Genomic DNA, 21,102 nt, shown 5'->3' on the forward strand with positions numbered 1-21,102 from the left:
TGTGTCTGCAGAGACTGTGTAGAAGGACAGAGCAGCAGCAGAGCAGTCCAGATCCACTGATGATACTCTGTCACATCCAGAGGAACACACAGGGATGACGGTGGACTTGACTTTGTGTCTGACAGGGGAGCTGATCTCAGAGCAGTTCAGACTGCAGCACTGTTGGGATTCCTCTGTCAGTCACTGCTGGATGAAGCTCTCCTCTCCACTCTACCTCCCAGTAACATGGCCCAGTCAGAGCCTCTCCACACACAAGCTGATGCTGCTGCTTCAACCTCTCTGGATCATCAGGACACAGCTGATCCTCTCTCAACACCTCCACCTTTCTGATCACTCACACTCTGACAGAGATCACCTCCAGCTGATGAGAGAAGAAGACAGACAGCAGAAGTCATAAATAGAGATATTCACTGCTGACTGTAATGATGTATTTACTGCTGTTAGTGCTCAAAACTGTTAAAAACAGCGGCTCAGACACAAGATATTTCATCTACTTTGAAATATTACAGGACAAATCTGTAAATATGGAGTCTGTTCTAAAAACATCTGGACCAAACTAAAGACACATGGACAGATATATATATGATGTTAAAGGTCCTACAACAGCTAAACATCAGCTGTACTTACTGGACTTCAGCAGAGGTTCTGCTCTGTAGAAAGGTTGGTTACTAAATGTAATGATGGTTCTCTGAAATAAGAGCCAGTGATTTGCAGGCTTCAGTCAGACTGATCTCAGAGCTGTGACAAAGATGAACTGATCAGTAGTTTAGTGTTGAAATGAGAAACAAACACTTTGAGATCAGATTTGATGGTCCGACAGTTTGATGAATGAGGACCACTGTCTCTATACATCTTGTGATGCTGTCAGCTGGAATCCAGCTTTATTTCCTGGAGACATGAACACAACAACAACAGTCGTCTTCACATCAACTCAAACACATGATCACTGCCTGTTCTCTCTCTCTCTGTCTGTCTTTCTGTCCAATGCTGAAGCCTGTCACCATTCTCCTCTCACAGATTCACTGAGGAAAGCAGCCGCTGAGAAGGTTGGAGGTTTACAGGAAATACTGGATCTCTGCTTTGATACTAACTGTGTTTAGTACAATACTGCTGAAACCAGCATGGACTGACTCCAACCCTCTACTGACCCCAGAGTCTCCAGTCTGCAGTGTGGACTCTCCTTCAGATCAGACAGCAGCTTCACGTCTGAATCCTGCAGCCTGTTTTCAATCAGGTCCAGCTCTCTCAGATGGGAGGGGTTGGACTTCAGAGCTGAGGCCAGAGAAGCACAGCTGATCTCTGACAAATAGCAGCCTCTCAATCTGTATGAAGAATAAATTGTGTAACTTTAGAAGACAATGTTCCTGCAGTTCCACCAGTGGCTCCATCTATCAACATAATGTTTGTATACTTGAATGTTCAAGTATTTTATACTGTCATTACTGTAGTTTCATACTGTCCATTACTTCATCACCACCATTCACCCTCTGTCTGAACAATCCCTTTTAGCTCCATACACCAGAGACCCACACATAGCTTTCTCTTTAAGTTAAAATGCGGAGCACAATAAAGCACATGCTGGACTGTGTGCATCCTGGCGATTGGTCCACAAGCAGCTGGTTGCTAAATAAAGAAGGGTAAGCCTACATATTAGAGGGACCTGTGTGTCACACGTAAAACCCAACAGGACAGTTTTGTCCACCCATATTTTCTCTCTCCCTATGCTCCTCAAAAATTATTGTTTCCTCAGTAAATAACAGCTGATAGCTGCTGAGTAAAAGCAAAGATCAGATTGACCGGTGACATGAATTCAACCTCGGACATCACTACAAAACCAATAATAACCAATGTGAATTAGAGAAAAGAAGCTAATTTCCATCTGAAAACCATGCTCTAAGCAACGGGAGGATTCTGTTAATATTTCATCATCTGAATTAGATGTTACAGTGTATAACCTGCATTTGTTCTGCAGAGACTGAAAACTAAAATACGTGGTTAATGGAAAGTGAAAGTATGTCTTACAGCTTGTGAGAGGGCACGTTGAACATGGACATGAAATGTTTGCATTTGTCTATCTCATTAAAATTTGGCACAAGTGCACCAGCTAAAGATCTCCTGCGTAACCGCACTTACACAGCTTGGATGATAGTTTAGATAGTTTTGGAAGCAACATGCATAGTGTATAACAGACTAGTTAAGAAATTAAGGTATGAATGGCACATGTAACCAAGTAAATGTAGATTACCTGCCCAAAAATACTCCAGTAAAGAGTAAAGTACAGTTTTTATAAAAGGAACATGAAAAGTCGCCAACGTCTATTTTACTAATTTTACACATTACTTGTAACATGTTCCTACCTACCCCTGTCACTGGCACCCTCACTTCTGTCTTCACTGGTGGCAATAGAAGTAGCAGCAGCAGGAAAATAAAAATCTAAAATGTTGAGACTACACCCCTGTGTTTCCCTGTTCCCTGTGAAGACTGTATGGGGGTCTTTAGATACAACGGGGACACATATTTTTGTTTATAAAACTTGACAAAGGGCATTTTGCATAATATGGGACCTTTAGGGTATTAAATGTGTAGTTCAACATTGCTCTGCCACATTCAATGGACTAAACCACTGAAGAAGAAAATCAACTTATCACATTCAGTGTGGATCAGTATAATATCAGCCTTATGTCTGCAGTTTAGTGTCACCACAACAACACTCATCATATAAATCTCAGCACAGAAGAAAGAAAATGGTGTCTGACCTCAGAGTCTCCAGTCTACAGTGTGGACTCTCCAGAAAACCACACAGCAGCTTCACTCCCGAATCATACAGGTCATTGTTAGTCAGCTGCAGCTCTCTCAGATGGGAGGGTTTGGACTTCAGAGCTGAGGCCAGAGAAGCACAGCTGATCTCTGATAAACCGCAACGCCACAATCTGAATACAAACATAAATAGAGATAAAAATCAATTTATAATGCAGTCAGAGGTGTTCAGGTTTTAGATGTGTAGCTCCTTTGGAAAAGGGCTGGACTGGAATTTGCCCAGTGGGTTTACGCATCAGAGAGGCTATTAATTTAAAGAACCGATTAATTAATTAGAAAAGGATGGTGTGAATTCTTCCGTAGATCTCCTTCCTGGTGCCCCTCTGCCTTCCAGCAGGCTGGACAACCTGTCTGGGCCTGAAAGAGAAGTTAGAGATAAAGATGATATACAATGCCCCCAGAGCATTCCAATCACCCGTTAATGATTGTCGTGATTTCCTGAATTGTCCTGTCCTAATTTTTTCCAGGAGTGTGAAGGTACACATTGTCCATATTAGGCAGTATCTCCAGGGACTATTGGATTAAGGTAAAGGTACTTTGTCACATACACATACATGTTGCGAAATTCATTCTCTGCATTTAACCCATCCCTCTAGGGAGCAGTGGGCAGCCGCTTTGCAGAGCCCGGGGACCAACTCAGTGTCTGGTCAATGGCACTGACTGAAGAACCTACCTAAAATGTTTTAGATGGTGGGGAAACTGGAGCACCCAGAAGAAATCCACACAGACACAGGGAGAACATGCAAACCCCACACAGAAAGGCTGGGGTTTGAAACCGGGACCTTCTTGCTTTGAGGCCACAGTGCCATCCAATGGACCACTGTGACACCCTAATTACAAACTGATTGTAAAAGCTGAGAGCTTCTTGCACTGAAACTTGCCATGAAGGAATGGAGACACTGGCTGGAGGGAGCTGAGCACCCATTCATTGTATGGGCAGATCACAAAAACCTATCCTACATTCAGACAGCCAAACACCTGAGCTCCCATCAATCCCAGTGGGCTTTATTCTTCTGAAGAATACAATATCACCATCACTTACCAGTAACATTCAAGTAATGTCAAGCCCAACACCCTGTTACGTCAGTTTATCTCTGAAGATGTTGTCTCTGCTTCTGACGCTATCCTTACCACTTCTGTTGTGGTGACCATGATCTCATGGGAGATCAAATCTTCAGTGAAAAAAAGATCAGCAGACCCAGCCAAATCCTGGTTGTGGTCCCGCTAACTATCTCTTTGTAAATATAAATGCTTGTATAGCACCTTTCTAGTCTTTTTGACCACTCAAAGCGCTGCATTCACCAGTCACACACACATTCATACACTGAGCCTAAGTGCTCACTCATACACTGGCGGAATAGCCAATTCGGACACTTCGACACGCAACCACGAACCAGGGATTGAACCGCCGACCTTCCGATTAACGGCCAACCCGCTCTACCTGAGCCACCTCCCAGGTTTTCCTGTGGGTGCATGCTTTCCGGTCTGCCTGCTATCCCGGGTTAAACCGCCCACTAAACCGTGAGACATTTCTGATGGCTGTCCATGAACTGAGACACCCATGACTTTGTGATTTCCTGTTCAGTGTGCACTTCTGAGTAAGGCTTCTATTAGACCTCCAGCTTGGACTGCCCCACTCTAAAAGGTAATACTGTCATGTGCACTATTGTTGACAGATTCTCAAAGGATGTATACCATATGAGTGTTCACTGGATTACTTAGCTTCCGTTTCCGGTCGAGGAGGATGACCTCGCTGTTCCATCAGTTCATTCCTATCTACAACGCTGTTGCAAGATTTGGATGGCCATTCTGCTCTGCTTTGTTCAATGGGTTTGACTCAGACATTCTATTAAAGTTTCCAGGAAGCTTTGTCCTTGTTATATTTGTCCATTTGAAGTTGAGAGCATAATTCAACTTTATGTTGTTGAGCTCAATTTACCCAAGTTACTAATAATCCATCTTGCCTTAACATTTCCCAGTTAAAGCCATTGTGTGTCAGTCCATTAAACTCTCCGTAAGAACCCCCCTCCTTGTGCCCGGGTCATCAATAACTATCCTGTCTTTGCCGTTACCAGTTATATCCAGTTGACTCATATTGGATACCACCCTCATCCAGGATTTTTATCGGGAGCACCTCCATAAGCCTGAATATTCCTGTGACTAACACTTGCTTTCTAGTGCTCCAGCACCACACTCACCTGCCTGCTCAACAAAACCGTTTTGACAACTGCACACATTAAAATGAAAGGAAACCATAGAAATATTTCTATTTCAGCAATACAATGTTGGAAAGAAATATTACTTGAAAGGATCTACTGTATACAGAGGCCATTTACCAATTATTATAGATATTAATTTACTTTAACTAATAGCAGACTTTTTCTGCAGTTTCTTTAAGAAACAAGTCTTTTGTGACTGCAGACTAAATTTAGTAGAAGAAACATGAAGTTATAAGAATAAAAAGGACATTTACAACTTTGTGGATGGAAGTTATGTATGTTTATTTAACATAGAACATCTACAATATTAAAGAGTCAGTAAACTGACCTCAGATTCTCCAGTCTGCAGTGTGGACTCTCCAGAAAACCACACAGCAGCCTCACTCCTGAATCGTACAGGTAGTTTCCAGTCAAGTCCAGCTCTCTCAGATGGGAGGGGTTGGACTTCAGAGCTGAGACCAGAGAAGCACAGCTGATCTCTGACAAACTGCAGAGCCACAATCTGAATAAATAATAAATGATGTAACTTTAGAAGACAATGTTCCTGCTTGAAATCATTCAGTGTTTAATAATCTGTTCAGAGCTGAAGAAGGTTTAGAATGTAGAAGTTTAGAAAATGGAAACTCCAAACACCTGAACCCAACAGGATGCAGGTTCAAACTGTAAAATACAAAAAGGTAAAAAGAGCTCTCATTAATATTAATGACAAGGTGCTGCTATACAACCACCTATACAAAGTGAAGTTTTATAAACTAGATTCGGGAACTAAGATCACGCCTCAAACTCAACCAATTTCCGCACACCTAGTACTTAAGCAAACCTTCTCCGTTCACCCAAGTCTCGACTCCACCGGTTCCCGCACACCTTCTCACCTGTAAACACCGGTCTGCTCTTCATTCACGCATCCATCGGTGCGGATCCGACTCCTGCCCTTCATCCCCCACCTGTCTTCCCCTCAACCCTTCATCCATCACACCTTGACCCCTACCCCTCATTCCTCGTCCCTCTCCCCATCCCTACATCCTTCAGCCCATCATCCGGGCACTCAATCCTTTCTTTTCACGCAATCTATCTCGGCTCCATTACAAGCAATAAACCATTGTTAACCTTCTACGTTCATAGGCGTGTTAGTGAACTCGTGTTGTGCAGCCAAACACAAAAATAAACCCACAGAAATTGATTTAAGATTCCACTCAAGATCCCAAAGTTTCCAAAGATGCCAAATATGTCAGGATGAACTTTGGGGAAATGTGAACAAAATACATCTACAGTATTTCTTTTAGGAATAGTGGAGTCATCACATCAAATCTTCATTTTAAACTATTCAGTCAGTATAAGCAGTATATAGCTTCATAACAATGTTGTAAAAATAAATACTGAATATATTTGTTATTGATGGTTGAAATAGAGATAATTTATTTATTCATGTATTTATGTATTTTATTATCATTTCTTTAAAAATATGATGTGGAATAGAAGCTAAAAATCAGAAGTTTAAGAGATTCAGAGTGAATTATCCAGTGGAGATGTTTCTTGGTATATTAAGGCTTTAAATGTGGAGCTCAACATTGCTCTGCCACAGTTAATGGACTAAACCACTGAAGAAAATAGAATTTAGCATTAAGATACTCTGTGTAGATCAGTATAATCTCAGCATTATGTCTGCACTTTGTTGTCACCACAACTTTCACATCATATTAATCTCAGCACAGAAGGAAAAAATGGTGTCTGACCCCAGAGTCTCCAGTCTGCAGTGTGGACTCTCCAGAAAACCACACAGCAGCTTCACTCCTGAATCCTGCAGCTTGTTGTAGTTCAGCTCCAGCAGTCTTAGATGGGAGGGGTTGGAATTCAGAGCTGAGGCCAGAGAAGCACAGCTGTTCTGTGACAAACCACAGCTCCACAATCTGAATAAAGAATAAATAGAGGAGATAAAAATCCATTTCTAATCCAATCAGATGTGTTCAGGTTTTAAATGTGGAGCTCAACATTACTATGCCCTAATCAATGAGCTTTCCGCTAAAATGAGTAGAGGGACTTTGTCATTGTGTTATTGTGGATCATCATAATGTCAGCCTTCTACAGACATCATTCAAATGTCAGCACAACATTCATACACCTATTCATGTCAACACAGATCAATAATATGCTAATATGATAATGAGACACATGTGGAACACATTAGGGCAGGTCCAAACAATCAAGACCGACGGGAAGCAAAACAAAACAATGAGACCTGGAACAGAATGACAAAATAAAACAGTTTTGTTTTTTTTACTGTATTTGGCAACTTCGATGTCATTAAAGGAGATGTCCACATTTCTTCTGGTGTGTCTTAACAACAGCCACATGCCATTTGTACATTAAAGAGTTATTGGTGGCAGTAGCCATTCTTCTGTCCATTCTCATTGTGAAGTGGTCCATCCCTACCAAAACTACAGAACTTCCAACTCTTACGCTTGAGCATAAAAAAGTCTTTAGTCATTACTTGAGTAATGAGTTATCATTGGCAGGCTGAATTTTTTCTAAGACTGTCTACATTTCATTCTGACACTGGCTCTCTTTATTCTCATTCTTTGGAGTGACATCTTCAGTTGTTGCCAAGACCTGGGGCCTGTACCACAATGCGAGTTCTACATACCCAGCAGGGATCAAAAATAATGGTGGCTCAATGGCCCGGGGGCCAGTAAAAAGTAATGTTGGGACTTTTGAACTAGCAACTCAAAAACATTAGAATTAAAATAAGGAAAACAAAAAAAATCGCATTAAAAACTCAACATCTTGCAGTTTGTTTGCAGAGCTTGGCATGCACAGTTGGCCCTATTAGCCTACAATGACCCTACTTCTCAACTGATTTATTCCCTGAGTAAACACTTTTCTAATGAGTTTATGGTCTCAGTCGCTAGTTTCAAGTCTTGATGTTAATTTAGTACATAAACAAACATGTTGGCCGCATCGGCAGCTGGTATGTCATTCATCATAAGCCAGTGTTTCCCATATATTGATTTGTTGTGGCGGCCCACAACAGTATCAATTGTAACAGTCACATACTGATTTTTGATTGTTTAATACTAGGCCTATATAAAAGCATATTTGATTGCAGAGCTGGGTGCAGCGCATATATTCGCTCAGCACCTCATCTCACTCACTCGCTCACTCCCTCTCTCTGTTCCTCTCTCTCACGAACACCGCTTCACAAATCTGTCCAACACAACACTGTCAATGTTGGAGACCTACTTTCAAAAAAGTTGCAAGGATGTAAGGAGCCTAGCTGATAAGGATAGCTAGCATATGTTAATGTTGAGTCACTGCTGGTTTGTTGATGTTAGCACACTGTATAGCTGGTAGTCGGTACAACAAGGCACAAACAAAAGGAGCACTAAATGCAAAATAGGTTAGTAACCTGAGGTTATTAAACATGTTTAGCTCAGCATCAGCCATCTAATATTAGCTTACTTCTTTAGCTATAACCTACGGGAGGTTAACTCCGACTGTCGTTCGTTATGGAAAGATGAGTGAGCGTTTGTATACTTGCCAAACTAACGTAATCATTTACGTCCTACGTTCTGTAACTAAAACAGGTTATAGTTTCAGAATTCCTTATAGCTATGCAGTGTTATAAGCAGCCTGGTTTGAACCCAGCAGGTGATACAACAATCATTATAACCACAAGTGACTTGTGACTTGACCTCTAGCTCAATGACTTGAGATTTGACTTGGACTCTAGCTCAGACTAATGTGCATCTCTGTTTGTTATCTAAAGTGTTTATCTTTGTTTACACATAAGTTCAAACCGTCTGCAGCCTTTTTTTTCATCAGATCTTCAACAACCTCATTAAAACGGCAGAAACTCTGCAGAAGCAGGTGGATGGGTCAAACTCTCACACAGGGGAATGGCGTTTGAGTCCCATATGAAACCAAGTAAATGGTAAGTTTTTTTGAGTTTTAAGTAACATAGAGTTACTGACTTCTGTCACATGATTTACGTCACTTGTGTGAAGTCATGTGATATACGTCACGTGACTTACGTAAAGTAGTTAAGGTCTAATTGCCTGTCACTGGACTGGTACAGAAAAAACTGTAAAAAATGTATTGTTTTGAGAGGTATGGACAAACTACCCATTTTGTCATTTAGTTTGGAGAACACACTCTACAGCCTCATCAGTACTGACATCATCCCACTTACAGATGGACCACAATGTAATTCTGTTGAAACTGAAAAACTGTCCTATGAAGCATTTCATTTCTCTTCTCAGTGAACTGACCTCAGAGTCTCCAGTCTACAGTTTGGACTCCTCAGTCCAGCAGACAGCAGCTTCACTCCTGAATCCTGCAGGTTGTTGTAACTCAGGTCCAGCTCTCTCAGATGGGAGGGGTTGGACTTCAGAGCTGAGGCAATGACTTCACAGTGAGTCTCAGAGAGTTTACAATCGGAAAGTCTGTTGACACATAAATGACATGATGAAAAACTTGATTTTTTTGCGATTAATTGCAATTAATTGCATTGTTACGCGTAAAATTGAATAATAAATTCTAAAATAGTGTATTGTGTATTTTTAATTTAAATGTACTGCTATATACACAAAAGTGTAATAATATGTGGTTTGCAAACACTTTAAACAAATAAGGTGCTTTTTACCAGCAGTATTCCCTTTACACAGTAGCAATAAAATATTTCTTGTAAATCTCACCTTAAAACATTAATGTAAGCAAATCAAATATTAAACCAAACCTATTTGCCACTGCCAGGGCATTACCTTTTATCTACTTTTTTTCTGAACAGGTATCAGCATCTGGTATCTTTTATCAGGGAGCAGCAGAAACAGTCTGTTCAGTAGGGCTGGGACGATGTCTACAAAACTACATTGAAACATCGGGATAGACTTCACTCGGTTAAAAACTTGAAATGACGTTACAAGTCGCGGTGGATGTTTTACAAGCACAGACCAGGTAACGTAATTAAGCAACATTGAACATAGGGTGCAGATGTTGGCTTCGGCTGTTTGAGTTATTTGATAGACTGCGTCATTAACAAGCAAGCGGCTCATCTGCTGCCGTGATAACAGATCGCGGGTGGAAAAATATGGGAAAAAGATGACAGCGTGGTCTCCCGAAGCCTCCCTCCACTGCCTGTTTGGGTGGGTGATATGCAGGCTGATGAACATCCCGCCCCTCCTGTGACCCATGGTTTGACTGTATGTGTATTCAGAGCCAGTGAGCAAGGGACTTTCAAACTACTACTAATAATAAAATAAAAACTGCATTAACGTGCGATAAAATAATTGTCGCCGTTAATTAATTAATGCGTTAACGTGATAATAACGCGTTAACGAGCCCAGCCCTAGCTATATAACAGGACAGTTTATATTTACTTCATGCATTTGATAATGAAACACTCTGAGATATCCTGTTTTGATGAACATTTGCTCTTCACATCAATGGTCCAGCTAATCTTATCTCATTGTGTTTAACATGAAACAATATTTCTCATCATTCTCTGGCATTCCTGCAGACATTTAATATTTGTTTTGATTCAATCTTGCAGATGAAAAGAGAGAAGATTTATTTACATTTAGGCTCTGTCAGTGTGATCTGATCTAATTTCTGTCATAAACTTAGCATGAAGCCATCTGGATTTGTTTAAAAACAAAATAAATAAATTGCAGGCAGATCTATTTATCATTCCAATCATGTATTAAAGTCCTTAAAAATAATATGATAGCATTGGGTTCTCTGTTCAACCAGTAGATCAAACGTTACTCCACACTAAGGTTACATTAAGACTGAGCATGAGAGAAGAGATAGTGAAGTGTGCATTGGTTACAGCTTCAGGGCTTGTCAGTGACTACTGAACTGTCTCTAGTAATAATTGTGACAAAAACATTTAAAATATCACCACTGTTGTACGTCAGTGTCAAGTCAATGTATTTGCTAAACAAACAATAACCAGTCCGCGACAAACTGGGAAGAGAATAACCGTGACACAGACACCTGTCCCCCTCGCTCAGAGATACTTTGGCTCTGTTTGACTGTCTCTCTGCTCCAGCATGTTTCCCTCTGAAGCAGCTGTGAGCTGCACTTTATCAGAGGTGCTGAAGTTAACATTTGTGTGTATTTGTGGTGACATTTATTTCTGAGCACAAGTGATTTCAGGTTCGATTTTCCACCTCCAATGAAAAGCAGCGCACTTTTGTTGTGTCAGATGATCTGAAGGGAATATCAGGCAATAACGCAGGCTTATGCACAGCAGAGTATAGGACAGACCAATTTTGTTAAAATTGCTACTACTACTTTATTCTCATTAGATTGCAACTTTATTCTCTAATATTCTTCTAATATTACGACTTTACTCTCTAAATGTCAGAGAACACAGATATGCGTGAGAGACTTTACGTTATGTAAACAATATAAAATAAACCCTTACTTTTGAGATTCTAACGTTCTACTTGCTTACAATGAAATGCCTCCAAAACCATTACCAAAAAATTATAGCTATAATTGCATGAAAACAATTCTGCAACATTAGAAATCTCCTTTGGAAAATGATACAGATCTCAACTCTTAAACATAGCAATGAAAAAATGTATGATCTGTTTATCTGATCAAATAAGATACTGTGCAGAATCTACTCAGGTAATAACTAAATTTTTACTAATAACATATTACTACTGAAATACTGCTAAAAGTTGTGAAATACTGCCTCCAAAAAAACTGAAACATCTATAATTTTGTTCTCACGGCATTTAAAACACTATTTTGACAATACTATTTAAAAATAGTAATAAATATTTATAGATTGTATATTGAACTAAAATACTAATCTACACTAATTTATAATCGTAATCACATATGGCCTTACAGAGCCTTTCTGCAGTTCCTCACAGTTGGAATCAGTTTCTGTCGTCCCTCCTCTGATGTGTTGTATTTCCTCAGGTTAAATACATCCAGCACCTCTTCTGACATCTGCCGCATGTAGACCAGAGATGAGCAGTGGACCTCAGGGAGTTTATTATCTGATCTGTTCTCTGACTTCAGGAACTCTTGGACCTCCTGATGTACTGAGGGCTCGTTCATCTCCATCAGACAGTGAAAGATTCTGATGCTTCTGTCAAGACATATATTTTTAGTAATGACTTGTTCTCTGCTGTGAAAAATGCAGGTGTAACACTGTATCTTGACGATTCCACTGTATATTATGCAGCATCCACATGCCGTGAATTGAATCGAGTTTTGTCTAGCAAGTTGAATACAATATGTGAATATTATATGTGAGTCATACTGTGGTACTCTGCTTAAGGCTAAACTCATTGAGAGTAATTTACAGAACCATAACAAATTCGGATAGTTTACCTCTTAACATTTGCCTAATAAAAAATAAATTATCCTTCAAAAACAATATGAACAGATATCTATTGGGTAGACAGATGAGAGACTGAACAGTAGGAGATATATGTTTATATGTGAATTTTATTGTTATATGTGATTTTTTGCTTGGGCAACATTGTTTACTGATTGTCATGGCATCCACTAATGGCGATACTGTTAGGGTGTTGTGGTGGTTGAGCAGGTGGGACCCAAATGCAGGACGCATTAATAAGGCAGGCAAGCCGGACAACACACAGCAACATGGGACAGAGCATCTACACACTACAATGACCGGACACAGACTGAGGGAACAGACAAGTATAGATGCACACCTGGGTTAATGAGCTGGGAGGGAGCAATATAGGTGACCGGGTAACACAGAGACAGGCCGGAAGAGAGACAGATAACCCAGAATACACAGACCAGAAGTAAACACTAAGACATGAACTAATGCACAGGACTAAAAACTAAGACACGAGACAAGACAGATACTAAGTAACTTAAGAATGCAGATGAATAATAATAAACAAGGCTACACCGAATACACAGAACCAAAAACAGACTTAAACAGGAAACATGAACACAAAACTCACATTCCTTACAGATCCTTTGAATAAACAATTAACAAATCATCACTGTTCATCTCCTTCAGGTTGTTGATGGCTCTCTGGATGATTTTGACCCACCAGGCCATGAAGGAAGCGAACAAACAGGTCCAGGTGGCCATTTTTAGAGTCAGGGGATTTCTGCATGGCTATCCTCAGGGAGACGTACAGTATGTATATTCTTGTTTTCTTGAGTAACCATAGGTTTAATGTGCATTATTGTTTTCTTGTTTGACATATGGAGTAATTGTAATATACATATTCTTCTATAGCTAAATATTAACCTAAATGTTATAACATTTATCGTTGCAGCTAATAGATAACTTCATTATTGATTTAGCTGACAGTTCGTCTCTCTGTTGATCATTGTTTGGTTTGCAAAATGTCAGAAAATAGTGAAAAATGTCAAACAGAGAAGAACAAATATATGAAAATCAAATCCTTTATACAGCAGAGAGACAACAGAGAGAAGTCAACTTCTTTTGTTTTGTCAGATCAGTCGACTCTAAATGGAGTCTCAAGTAACTGCTTGCACATTTTTTGTTTTGTTCAGTTGCTCCATTTTTCATCACCGGTGGCTTGTACTACGAAGGGAATTCAACCTACTCAGAGTTAACTCAGGGTTAAAATGCAAACTCAGGGTTGACAAACTCTGCCTACAATGGTGTTAAACGGTACTACGACGGTAAATAAGATGTTGGTTAGTTGAGTCGGTGTTAATTTAATTGGAGTTGGTGCGCGTTTGCTTAAAAGCGGCGTGTTCGGCCGTGCAGTTTTTTCCCCACCAGTGCATGCTCCATATTTTCCTCTAAAGAATGCACGTAGATTGTGTCAGAATATGAGGAGTTTAAAGACACGTTTATTTGACACGGACAAATTTAACAACCCCGCGGACGACAAAGCTATGGAAGCTTGTTGGCATGGCATTGAGTAAATCTGTAATTATCTTCACAGTGTTCTTATTGTAGGCTAATTCTGTATTATGTATTTTATGGACACTTCTTTTATATATCATTATACCTGTATCATAATATCATTAAGATATAAAAGGTACAATTGCACATTATGCATTGTGATAAAAGAATTGGAGCCAGGGGAGAGGGGGAAAGAATTTCCAAAATTAATGTGAGAAACTAATAATCACAAATCTATCAAGTTAAAAACGTGAATATTCTCTGACATTGTATTTATACATTACATTTATGAGAGAAACTCTCAAATGGAACAAGGAACCACATCACTTCACTTTGCAAGGCTGCAACATCACACACACACACACACACACACACACACACACACACACACACCTCTGCCGTGTATTATGCATGCAGTGGAAAGTTATATTAGACTTCAGAATCGGATTTAGAAGTGAGTAAATACTAGTTTTACCAAGTTTAGCCCACAATCTCTGTATTACCCTTAGACCCTAGAGTATACACCTTAGAGACTTTGCATTGGGAGTATTCAGAAGAAAACAACAGACTGATTTGGATTTTCTGTGACTTTAATTTCAGGGAATTTCCGATTTTTGTTCTTGTAAATTTTTTTGCGGTTTATTAACCCCCACCCACTCAATCTAAATATGTGAAAACAGTTAGGATACAGATGGGCTACATCTCAGAAACTGTCCCATTATTTAATTAAGATCTCAGCCCTAAACTCACAGAGGTGGCTTGCTGTATGAACGTAATGCTGTTGTGTTAAGAATAACTTTTCATTTCATTTCATCTCAGTGGAACAAATCAGGATGAAATCAAAAAATATGTTATCAAGTGCTGTGTATTCATAGCCTACTTATCATTCTTACTTATCATTAACACTGGGTACAGATGTGTGGCCTGCACTACGAAGCAGGGTAACTGGCTTATCCAGGTAATTTCAGGAGTAACTTTGTGACGCCGGGTGTAACTTCCTGATTAACGCGTACTACGAAAGGTGGATAGGTGTTACCCGAGGTCTGTTGCCATGGCAATTTACACCGCATCTCTAAACTGCTCCGAGCAGGTTTTGTTTTTCTCTGCAGCCTCTGTGATTTTAGAAAGGAGAGCTTAATTAATTTACGGGCTAGTTTCTGAGTTGCAGCCCATCTGTAGGCTATAATTGAATTCTCCTAAGTGTTATCACATATTTAGATAGACTAAATAAATAGGCTAAATAAAGAGTCTATAAAATAACAATTAGCCTACAATAAAAACACTGTGAAGATAATTACAAATTTATTCCATGCAATGCCAACAAGCCTCCCTGGTTTTGTCGGCTGCACGGTGTTAGATTCAGACGTTAACATCTTTAAACTCTTCATATCCTGACACTATCAACGAGTCTCAAGTCTCTCGTGGTTATAATGAATGCTGTATCACTTGCTGGGTTCAAACCAGGCTGCTTATAAAACTGCAAAGCTATAAGGAATTCTGTAACTGTAACCTGTTTTTCACTTAGAGAGCACAACCATGTAATGTGCAATGCAAATAATGACAGCTTATTAACTACTGTAAGTCAACACATCCCACAGACTCTCAAACCAGTGTAACGTTAACTAAATAAAACTATAACATTGGCCAGTGCTGAGCAAAACATGTTACTAACCTCTAACCTATTTTGCGTTCAGCGCTTCTTTGTTTGGGCCTTGTTGTATGAAGTTTTAAAGCCAAAGTTTGATGAATGGCACAGCGGCTGCCGCTGTTTGTTGTCCTCTCTCACTTGTGCGCGCAGCGGATGCTACGTGTTACGTAGGCAGGTTATAGGTAACACAGGGAGGGAATTAACAGCACGTTCATCAGACGTTTCCTAAAAATAAACATTGTTCACGAGTCCCGCACCTCGAGTCCGAGTCAAATCTGAAGTCTTTTGTGGACGAGTCTCAAGTCGAGTCTCAAGTTACTGTGTGTGCGACTTAAGTCGCCCTTGAGTCCCCTCCTCTGTACGGGTGTCTTGAAATTGTTGTGGCGTTCACACTACGTGACTCATCGGTGACAGGGGGTCACACACTACATGAGTTGACAGCGGCTGTCACCCAACGCTGGTCTCCAAACCACGATTTGTAAAGAAAACACATGAAATGTGAAACTGGAAATGACGTGAACCTAGACACGAATCAGCTGTTGTTTGTTATTATGAAGATAGCAATTATAAAGACAAAGAATATGGGTGAAAGAATGGATTAGGACATGCAGGTAGCAGGGATCGTCTGAGCTACAGAAAGAGCTGGAGGTGAGTAAAAAGTGTTTTGCGGTGAAAAAGTAGCTGCCTGCTCTCATTGGCTGGATGTGGATGTCGAGTCGGCCGACTCCTTCAGATATTTTGCATGCTAGATATCTGGCTGGCGTTGGCGAGTAGTTCACGCATAACAACTGGCGACCGCCAATCACTGTTTTACCCCCGATCACAGCCCGACAGTCACCAAGCTCGCTGACCGGCAAATCAGGCTTTTTCGGGCTCTTTTCTCAAAACTCTTAAGACAAATCCACAACTTCTCACCCAATTTCCCAAACTTCAAAATTTAAGGTCAAAATGAAGCTGTCCACTCAAAACCATTTAGTCTTGCTGAAAAAACAAACTTTGCCCTCAGACATAACACACAAGTCCTCAAAAACACACACTACAACACAGTCTTACACATTGGTGAGATAAATTCAAAACAATACTACAAAATCTGGTTATTAGTAATGTTTCTTGTGGTTCTCTCCCTCAGAAACGTTTCCACATGATATACACAAAAGAAATAACAAATGTAAACATTTTTCTTACATGTTTTATTCCTTAGTGTGCTGTACAGTACAATACACCAATCAACTAATTATTCTGCCCCAGCATCCCGTCTTTGGTCTGTGACAGGCCAGAGATTCTTGTTCTCCACTTCCTCTTCCTTCCTCCTCCCTCTACCTCCTCCACCTCCTCCCTTCTTTTCCTCCCTCCTCCTGCTCCTCCACCCACTCATGTTCCTCCTATCCCATCTCCTCCTCCAACTCCTACTGTTCTTCCTCCTTCACTTGTTACTCCTCCGCCCCCTCCTCCTCCTCTTCTCTGGTGTCCTACATCTCTTCCTTCAGATTTCTCTGGATCCATTTTTCCCAAACTGAATGAACTGACTCTGGCCCTTTTATCTATCTATTAAATCTTCTGATTGGTCAATCTGATCTATCAATCTGTGTTTATTAAGTGAACAATATCGAACGTTACTGCTTTCCCAATGACCACTTGGTGTAGGCACTGAGAAATGAAGGGATTTGTGTGTAGAGTTTAGGGAAATGGGTGTGCTTTTTGAAAAACGGAGTTATGGTACTGGTACCATACATGGTACTGTAAACGACAGAATAATAGAACATGACGCAACTGGATAGATACACAGTGTATCATGTAACAAGCAACAAAAGGTATTAAAGGTAGCTTAAGTCTTTACATTTTAACTATAAGCTAATATATGATTTACTTAGAAATGTTGTATTTGTGAATGTAATATTCATTTAAGATAAAGAGGTTCAAATATACGGGCTTTCCTTTATGTGGTAGTGTGATGTTTTTGTGCTATGGTGTGGACAGGACTCATGTACATTTCAGTTGTATATATTGTAACATAGGGTTTTACTTTGAAGGATGCAGTTAATATTTCCGCTATGATGTTTTTATTGTTCTTTTTTTATATCAAGCATCAGTAAATGGTTTTAATGCGGTTTTTTTCATGAATGTGTTTACTCTTATAATGGTTGTTATGTGACGTGGGATTTTTCCTAAGAGGAAATGTTAGAGTATAGTGGACTTTTTTTTTTGTTAACCGCACTTACCACGCTTCGGTTGACGTCTCTTCCTCTTGGTTCAGGGACTTTCTCCTTCTCTTTACATTTTATTTGGTTGTAAATAAAAAATTGAAGTCACTGAAACCCACCTGAAAAATGTCCTTGTTGACATTGTTACGTTTTGAAGTTAATTTTACTAGTTTGCATGTCTAAACCTGCTGATGACGGAAAAGTTTAGCAATCAGCATGTGCGTGTCGTGAGGCTGTTTCGTAAATATCTAAAGTCATAGTCTTAAATAAATATAACTAAAATAATTTTGTTCATAAACAAACACAAAATGAATGACAAATGCTTTCAGTGTCGTTATTGTAAAAACACACCTTTTCTCAACATCAATCCTGTATCTTAAGGTGTTGCTTTTGATCCACATATTAGAGCAGTGAGTGCAGCGGTAACGTCGGATCCTATAGGGAGAGGGTAGTTTGTCTAAGTTTGGCTGCTGTATTTTTCCCTACGCGGGTTAGGGAGCTCGCCTTGGCTGTGAGGGTGACTCTGACCAGAGTTCACTCCGTGTCGGAGTGGAAGTGTCAAGGGTCTAGTTTCAGAAAGGACCCTACTGTTCCTCTTCCTTCACCTCTTACTCCTCTCCATACTGCGTTTCCTCCTCCTCTTCTTCCTCTTCCTCCTCCTCCTCTCTGGTGTCCTCTACCTTTTCCTTCAGATTTCTCTGGATCCATTGTTCCGAAACTTAATTAACTGACTTTGGCCCTTTTATATATATATCGAAGGTTCTGATTGGTGTGTTATCAATTATGACTCTTTGTGTTTCCACCTGGGTAGCTGTGTGTTAATTGAGCTCAACCTGTGCTGATTGAATGAACAATATTGAATGCTAGTGTTTTCTCAATGACCACATAGTGTAGGCAAGAGAAATGAAGGGATTGTAGAGGTGTGTAGAGGTTAGAGAAATGGGTGTGCTTTTTGAAAAAAGTAGTTATGGTTTTGAAATTTTTGTTCAAAAGCCTGATTATAGTGTTTAAGCAATGGAGAAAAACTATATTAGTTAGTGATAACATTTCTGTGCAGTAAAACTGCAAGTGGTTAACCGAACATTGACATTAAATTTCATTCCTATATAACAAAACCACCAAATATTCATCTTCTGGAATTCAGTCAGTCTGAGAGGTAAAACAGTAACACTGACTGAGTTCAGAACACAAGAATCAGGAAGAACAAGTTTGTTCAAGAGTCATAAGAGAACAGGACGTAACACACACACACACACACACAGTGTTGAGTTCCCTCTGACGTTTCTTTCCTCTACAGTCCACAGGGAGAAAACGGACTCAGAGACTTTGACAGTAAAATAATAACAATGTTTGATTAACACTCACCCTGCCTCAGCCTTCAGTTTTCCACCTTCTGCTCTGTCGACTCTAAATGGAGTCTGAACTGACTGAACTCTTCCAGCTTCAGGTTCCTCCCTGTTCTCAGTGCTGCTCCTCCCCTCTTCAGTTACAGGAAATCAGGTGTGTGTGTTTCGTGTTCTTATATCTCGATGGGGACATTAGCTTTAATGCACACTGACCTGCGGAGAGAGAGAGAGCTGTGTTTTCACTGCGTGTTCAGTGGGCGGGCCATCTACTGTGCTGAGAGGTTGAAGCATGATGTCATGAAGGAAGCCAAATTCAAACAGTGTGTTTGCACTCACATCTTTACTGAAAGACAGAGCAGGAGAAAAAGAGAGGATGTTTGTTTTGTCATAGTTTAGAAATCTTTACAGGGGACACAGTTTTTTTCAATTGCTAAGATGCAATGGTCAAAACTGAAGCCACTTTTTTCAAAACTCTTCACACAGTCTGCATTACCAACATGTATCCTGGCCAAACAGTTTATATCACCTTCAAAAGTTACTCCAACCACCAGAACACTTCATACAAGCCTCAAAATAAACCCGTTCAGCCAAAACACTGGAAACAATTCTAACTCAGAAAGCATACATTTTCACTCATAACACACTGACCTACAAAACACTAACAACATTCCATTACGGTAAATTTGATGAACTTTTATCTTTTTAAATTTTATCATATAAATAAGTATTTCATATAGAATACAGTTGTTCTCAGTCACTTTGGTACATTTCTCAGATCAGAATTTAAATTCTACTTGTTCAACCTCCACATCATCTGGTCACTTGTGCACATCATATGTAAAAGCAATTTCTCAGTCTTTTGAGAAATTTCAAATTTCAAATTCTTTGACACATTTATGCAAATGATTATGTACAATTTGTAGGAGCCAAAATAGCAGTTTTTGTTTATATTTAAAGAACAGTAGTTATTATTTTAAGACTTCTAGTTCTGATTCACTGATTTGATGGACAGTTTGGCCACTGATTAGCAAATCAGCCTCACCATAGTAGCTGTGGGTGCGGTATAATTAATAAAGGGAAGTTGGAAACAGGAGTGAAGGCCCTAGCCTTAGTTGAGACCAAACACAGTTTTTTAACCATACCTTGTCTCACCTTATTTCATATCATCTTTGAGGCTGTAGGTTACTATTTATTTTCCATCATTTACACTACACACACATACACTAGCCTACAATGTTTTGGTAGGTCAAGTTTATTTCAATAGGTAGGATATTAGAATTAAATTGTTATTTCCAAACGGCGAAGGCAGAATGCTGGATTCAAAAAAAGGAACAAAGGTGCGTTAAAACTACTCTTCTAGGGCTGGGGCAGTGGCTATAATATTGGAACGGGATAGCCACTACACAATTGTCTGCTGTTTCATACATTATCAATTGCTTACTGTAAGTCATGATGATCACAATGTATTATACTGTTTGTCTGTTGAATAGTCTGAAGCTTGATTGACTACGCACGTAGTAATAATAATAATAATCTTAATTTGTAGAGCACTTTTCAAAAACAAGTTACAAAGTGCTTTAACAAGTGTAAAGACAATAATACCCAAAAGACAATAATACAAAAACAATACAAGATAAAAGCAAGAAAACATTGAAAAGACTAAAACACACGTTTAAGATAAATATAAAATTAGAAAAAGAATAAAAGGGATAAAATAAAGTCAAATAAGATCGGGAAAGGCTCTCCTATAAAAGTATGTTTTAAGAAGGGACTTAAAAGAGTTCACTGACTCAGCCGACCTGATTTCCTCGGGCAGGCTGTTCCAGAGCCTCGGGGCCCTGACAGCAAACGCTCTGTCCCCTTTAGTTTTCAGTCGAGACTCTGGAACAGACAGCAGACCTCTGCCCGAGGATCTCAAGGTACGTGCTGGTGCGTATGGGACTAAAAGGTCAGAAATATAACAAGGCGAGAGGCCATGAAGAGCTTT

The 21,102-nt window shown here is 39.8% G+C and overlaps 1 protein-coding gene across 1 annotated transcript; it reads right to left on the reverse strand.

The window, feature by feature from the left end:
• Positions 1-9: 9 nt before the first annotated feature.
• LOC123968304 (ribonuclease inhibitor-like) lies at positions 10-19,242 on the reverse strand. The gene is made up of 8 exons (XM_046044967.1): positions 19,135-19,242; positions 11,896-12,141; positions 9,302-9,475; positions 6,770-6,943; positions 5,365-5,538; positions 2,757-2,930; positions 1,149-1,322; positions 10-361 (listed from the first exon to the last, which is right to left on the reverse strand). The coding sequence occupies exons 2-8, from the start codon at positions 12,114-12,116 to the stop codon at positions 352-354; spliced, it is 1,101 nt and encodes a 366-aa protein (XP_045900923.1). The 5' UTR covers positions 12,117-12,141; positions 19,135-19,242; the 3' UTR covers positions 10-351.
• Positions 19,243-21,102: the final 1,860 nt, after the last annotated feature.

This window comes from Micropterus dolomieu, linkage group LG01 (genome assembly GCF_021292245.1).
Source record: "Micropterus dolomieu isolate WLL.071019.BEF.003 ecotype Adirondacks linkage group LG01, ASM2129224v1, whole genome shotgun sequence".
Taxonomy (NCBI): domain Eukaryota; kingdom Metazoa; phylum Chordata; class Actinopteri; order Centrarchiformes; family Centrarchidae; genus Micropterus; species Micropterus dolomieu.

Coding starts and splice junctions, on each gene's coding strand:
- LOC123968304 (XM_046044967.1), bottom strand. CDS start 12,116: ATGGAGATGAACGAGCCCTCAGTACATCAGGAGGTCCAAGAGTTCCTG. Junction 5,539..6,769: donor TGCAGACTGGAGACTCTGGG/GTCAGACACCAT, acceptor TTATTTATTCAG/ATTGTGGCTCTGCAGTTTGT. Junction 2,931..5,364: donor TGCAGACTGGAGAATCTGAG/GTCAGTTTACTG, acceptor GTTTGTATTCAG/ATTGTGGCGTTGCGGTTTAT.